The sequence below is a fragment of the Papilio xuthus genome, unplaced genomic scaffold (assembly GCF_000836235.2).
Source record: "Papilio xuthus unplaced genomic scaffold, Pxut_1.1 DF825928.1, whole genome shotgun sequence".
In the NCBI taxonomy this organism is placed as follows: domain Eukaryota; kingdom Metazoa; phylum Arthropoda; class Insecta; order Lepidoptera; family Papilionidae; genus Papilio; species Papilio xuthus.
This window is the reverse complement of record NW_013532721.1, coordinates 5,220,097-5,226,096: the sequence shown is the minus strand read 5'-3', so window position 1 is coordinate 5,226,096 and position 6,000 is coordinate 5,220,097. Positions and strand designations below refer to the sequence as shown.

Genomic DNA, 6,000 nt, shown 5'->3' with positions numbered 1-6,000 from the left:
CTACAATATAGTGCTCTATACATTTATGATTTTTTTTATAACTATTATTATTATAATATTATTTAGTTTAGTCATTTGATATCATATAAGTCCTTTCAAAGATCTAGGAAATATTCTTAAAACATAAAGAAGTGTGGACGTTATATTATTTTTTGTAATATTAAAACTTAACAAATATATATTTTTAACAAAATGTGTTTTGGATGACGTGTGAAGTTAAAAAGGGAACAAAACATATGTGTTCTACTTATTACGTGTTTATAGCTTTGTGTTTAGTAAAAATAATTTTGGTTATCTTTGCAAGGTTTTGAAATGTAAATGATAGGCCTATGATTTTTTAGATAGTGACTTTAGGAAACATCCTGTGTGTGCAAATAGTTTGGTTAACTGCAATATTTTTTATATTACTCGTGTGCTCCATGAAATTATTATATTTAAAATGATATGTCACAATATAATTTCCTCATATTAATGCAATGCATAAAATTGTATGAAGAGAAAAAATCTCTAAAGTCAAAAAAAATCCATCTCAAACTGCTACATTTCTAAATAAGTTTTTGAATTTAAGTATGATACACATATCATAAAGTTTAAAAAAGGAAGTAAATTGAAAAGTACTTTTGGGTGGGTCCAAATTTAGTTCCTTGGGGAACACCGCATGTAACTTATTATTGGTAATTGTGAAGCATTTTCTAAAGAAAGAGTTGTTTTACGAAAAGCAATGGTCGATCACGTGACATGAGCGGACGGCGGTCATTGTAGTCGTAGTCTTCTGGAGCGACTCCGGCGCAGGGCAACATTCTCAAAGGCCTTGTAGAAGACGATGCACCGCATCTGCGGCATTGACTTCGTCTGACGTCTAATGGTCTTTGCCACCACCACACGCCTTCCATTTCGTCGTATACCTTATTAGATCTGCAACTATCGTAGGTGTCCCTCGACCAGAACGATGATTCGCTGTCACAAGGAGTTACTGGTGCGCTACGGGTTGGCTTCGGTTCGTAATTGGAGTTAATTTGTTCTGTGAATGATCCGCGTCGCTGAAATTGAAAAGTAGATTTTAATTAACATATTATGTTACATTACATTACAGCCTTATTAATATCTACGAACAATTATATAACTTTCTTCTGTGTTTACTGTTTTATTACTTACTTTGGTGAAGTTAAAATGAGGCAACTTAAAGCGTCACACTTCCTGTAGGAACTTGATGGGACACACGCCCTGGCGGTTGTCACCGGATCTGATCATGACCATGCCGTCCACTTCATCTCCCACTTGGATTACGATCTGATCGCGCAACAACATCAATCCATTGTCACCATCGGATACCTGAAATTAAAAATATTCCTGTTAAATTAATATGTTTATAATATATTGATAACAGCGTCTAAACTCTTATCATACTTACTTGAAGATTATGAGTAACTTGCAAGGGTCTCTCTCCAGCTTGAAGCTTAGTGCAGTATTTAGATGGGAAGTATCCGATCTTTCCCAAGCACTTGCCCTTCCACCAGTCAGGGTCTGATGTATCGATAACCGTCACTTTGTAGCCTGCTTTTAGGTCTAGTTCGTCGGCGTGTCGCGACTTGAAGTTATAGAGTATCACGTACAAATTCGTTGGTAAGAGCCGCTGATGCTTCTGTAATTACAAAATTGTTATATCAACAATCAATTTTACAGCTAACTTTAAATCTATAGATTACGTGAAATTTTAGGTTATAAAATCTCTAAAATTATCTAGGGGTTTCAAGCTGTGGTTCAATTTATATTATGCATAGCTCACCCAATACCAATTAGAAGTGCTCTTCTGTAACAATTATCAAATCATAGCATATATTATTGTCGGATGGACAACTACGTGAAAGTATTTTGTTCAGATTTATATTTTCATGACAAGACCGCAACATGTTTTACCTATACGATTCTTATTTAGTAGTTTAGTAATCAATTGTTGAAAAATCATTAAGTCATCATCAAATCATTATTATTGAAAAAGTTTAAATGTCTAAAACCCATTATCAGAATCGTTCGATGGTCGCTAAGCGTTGCTAAAGATCTAGTACGACGAAACTCATTAATGGAATGCTTAAATTTTAAAGTATTTACACTAGGTTGCTTGACTGGCGAGGGGCAGGGACTGGCGCTGTTCGAAGAGAGGCTCTTGTCGGGCTCGTCGGGCAACTCAACACTGCTCATGCGACCACCGCGTGCGCTCAGCAGCCGCCGGCTATGCACCGGGGATGACGGTGCTGTGGGCATTCAACAACTCTCCTACATATACTTTATTTTCAAGTGGTTTCATGAACTTACCTTTTAATACGTCATTGACGTATTTAATGTGTGCTATTTGTCTTGAAAGAATTACACTTTTTTATTTTTTTTTAGAAGTCAACTGCTTGATGTGTGCATACAATACCTATTGTTTCTGAATACTTAAGTATTTAGTCACGAGCTGCTTCATGGCTCGAAAAATAAGTTAAATGCTATTTAGAATGTTAACTAATAAATAGAAGCAGTTTAAACTGAGGTTGTTTTCCATGTAGTTTTATATATATATTTTTTACGTATTTCGTACGGCAAGAGTTTATTTGCAAGAACAGCGTGGTCAAGTTTTCATAGACTGTTTTTAAGATACATCTATTTTAGTAGTTATTTAATTTTGTCTCTGTGGCATCGTTTTCAAACACTGCATATTAAATATTGTTTTAGAGGGATACGTAGAATTAATAATTGTGGTCTTTTACGATAGTATACCTTTTTATCCAGTCTATGACGATTTTTCCGCAGTAGCAAAATACGGAGATTACTCACCAAGTATAGCATCAAATAATTTTGAAAGTTTTTTATTACTTGTGTCGTTTTGTTATTCCATTTAAGAAATTTTATCTTTGTACATACTGCGCATGTTTATAGTTACAAATTATAGCAAAGAATATCTGACATAGCATATTTGGTAACCTGTTTACAAGTTACGCTTAATAGAACACATGCAACATGCCCATAACTTAACCAGATTACGACTTATCTCTTAATAATAACGGCGACCAAACAATGTATATTAATATAGCGATAAAGCAGCAAATGGAGCAGCCTTCGCATATCGTGTGTTTAATCTAGTTACTGCCCAATAACTATAGCGGTTGGTTTAACTAAAGTTTGATAGCGTCCATCGTAAATTAGTTTGAAAACTGTTACAAACATTGTTTAGTCTTACCTGTAATAATATAAAAGGTGCATAGAGCAAAAAAAAAACTATGAAAAATGAGATTTCTTTAGAATAAATCTCTGCATATCTTAAAATTTTACACCGTAACAGACGTGGTTAGACTAACATTATCTTTACAACAATTTAATGTTGTTTCTTGTTTAAATTTATGTTATATTGGAATCTCTTGAAAGGCACCTTTTACATTATGACACATAAAAAAGAAAAAAAAAGAAAAACGTACATGATTGCGAATAGTTATATATGGTGCGATAATTTATTCTATTTGAACCGTATCTGTTAAGATTCGCTCTTCCGTTACCTAGAAAATAATAAAATTAAGAAAATAACATGCAAAAATCATAATAAATTATTAAAAAAAATGTGATTACGAACATAGGAACACCAACAACAATAGGTTTAGGTGCGCCAAGGATACATACTGAAGACGAGGAGATTGTGAAACATTAAGTTTTATCACATTTAGAAGACGAAATAAGCACCACTTGATTGAACACAATAGCTATACACAGAGAAGCTAAGCTTTAGGTAGTAGAGGTGAGAGGAACACGTGGTCACAACATCGCATTGTTGACAACAATCTATTAACGAATTCAAACGACCTTTAAAAATTAAATCAAAAGGCAAACGTCTTTCAAAATAAAAGCAACAGTAGTTAATGTTAAGTAAATTAATCGCGGATTAATAAAATCAGTTAATTTTTAGTATCTTAATTTGCCGCCATTTTGTATAATGTGCGCCATTTTGCGCGACATTAGCGTCATGTTATGTTTAAGGTCGTGTGAACTCTTTGATGAAATGTTACTGATCGTACAGAGCACTCGGCTGCCCTGCGCGGGCTGGTCTCGCGCCGGCCGCCGCCTGAGCTCGCCGCATTCTGGTGAATCCAGTGACAGACTCTTCATCCTAAGGTTCAACTTTTGACGTCTCGGCGAATGAGGAGCTACAACATTCACGATGCATTACGAAACTTACCAAACTTCAAACTATTCGACACTCAATTTCCAAGAGTGTAATGAAAATGATATCTGCGGTGATAATATTTATGATTTTAATACATGTTATATAATTTATAATATGACACTATGAAATTTAAATTAATTTATTCTTACATGACTTGAAAGTGTAATGTTTATTAATTAAATTTATCTTTAAAATAAAGTGACGAGTGTCTAAAATATATAATATTGTATGTAAAATAATATAAAATGATGTCACGAATATTTAATTGGTAATGTTAAGAACCTGAGGTACAGTATAGTCAAAACACAATAAACAATTTGGGACAAAACGTATTCGTATCATCAATTCAATTTAATATGAATAAAATAATGAACATCAAAAAGTGTGCATAAGCTTTGCAAACCAAAATGCTGTATATAAATCACAATAATGAGTTAAAAAAAGAATTGCATATTCCGCATATCAGAAACAGGTTTCAATCAAAACAAACTACGCAAATATTCTACAAGATTCAACAATGAAACTGTTACTACTGAGTATTGAGTCACGCTGGTACGTGATCGGGCAGGGTTGTGGCGGAATGTGACTGTGAATGATGTATTTGTACAAAATGATCTCGCTTATGCAACGATTATTACGATCAAATTAGGTAAAACAGTCTACGGGGAAATCGATAAATTTGCCGATATCTTTTGTGTACCGGGTAAGGGACTGGTGCGGTCCGTCTGCCTCAACATTTGGGCACTCTTCGAATTCCTCATTGAACCTGTGTGGACAAAGTAAACGGGCACGGATCGATCAGTATTTCAATACTTTTAACTTTAATTGTACATTTATGTTCAAAACCTATTTATCTTATATGATTTATGGTAAAAATTAAGTAAAACATATTTGTTGCTCAGTGAATCATTAGTTCCTTCGTTAACTGAGGGCATTATGAATGTTTTGAGTTATTCTGTTACTGGGATCAGAAAAGAAAGACGCGCTGTTAGTACCAGGAGTTAATAAATGCAAGAGATGTACATTGCAAATAAGTAATCGCCAAAGACAAACGCATGCGATCCACAGCACGCCTCACCAAGCCATGCAACCACTTACCAAACGCCCAAAGGAAACAGGCGCATAAAATTATAATGCATTGTGCATACGGCGGGGGATTGAGAAAAAATCTATTTTGTTCTGATTTTTATTGTAACAGTAACAATTTACATATCACAGAACGCGGGGCGTTTCGGGGTATTTATCATTGAAATAACTAAGAAGCGGCAGTTGCCTCTGAGTCAGTGCTCTGTCACGTTGACCGGACTATGTTAATGCTCTCGCTTTTCTGGGGTAGCTACTAAAATCATTTTTTCTTGCGAACGCTGGCCGTCGGCTTGAGAATCGAGGGCGGCGGATCGCCGTTCTCTTTAACGAAACAAAGGGGCTGCCCGAAAGGTCGCGTAGTTGTCTCCTCCGATTCTGCAAAGATAGCCCCCAAGAAAAGAAATAAATAAATAAAAAATAATTACACCAAAATAAAAAAATAAATAAAACAAACACATAAATAAAATAACGAAAAGTAGTGGAGAGGGATCGACAATGCACAATGTCTCGCCGCGACTGATCATGAAAGCCCAGAGGCAGGACAGGGTCAAGCAACTATAGTGCGGTTACCTAAATGTCGAGCTATATCTATGTTCGCTCCTATAAACTAACATGTCTATCGCGTACAGAGAAAGAAATAAAATTAAACCAAACTGAACACACAACGAAAAAGTATCACTGGAGCCATCAAGACAGGGACAAACAAAGCTGAGTTGGCAGTT

The 6,000-nt window shown here is 35.1% G+C and overlaps 1 protein-coding gene across 1 annotated transcript in view; it reads right to left on the bottom strand.

The window, feature by feature from the left end:
* Window positions 1-202: 202 nt before the first annotated feature.
* Window positions 203-6,000, bottom strand: part of LOC106125076 (uncharacterized) — a 38,945-nt gene continuing 33,147 nt past the window's right edge. Inside the window, exons 12-19 of the mRNA XM_013322158.1 lie at window positions 5,552-5,653; window positions 4,893-4,997; window positions 4,044-4,172; window positions 3,453-3,530; window positions 2,110-2,252; window positions 1,412-1,642; window positions 1,156-1,332; window positions 203-1,040 (exon numbers count right to left, since the gene is read on the bottom strand). Of these exons, the coding sequence (XP_013177612.1) occupies window positions 1,189-1,332; window positions 1,412-1,642; window positions 2,110-2,252; window positions 3,453-3,530; window positions 4,044-4,172; window positions 4,893-4,997; window positions 5,552-5,653 (932 nt within the window). The 3' untranslated portion in view covers window positions 203-1,040; window positions 1,156-1,188. The remainder of the gene's footprint in view (window positions 1,041-1,155; window positions 1,333-1,411; window positions 1,643-2,109; window positions 2,253-3,452; window positions 3,531-4,043; window positions 4,173-4,892; window positions 4,998-5,551; window positions 5,654-6,000) is intronic.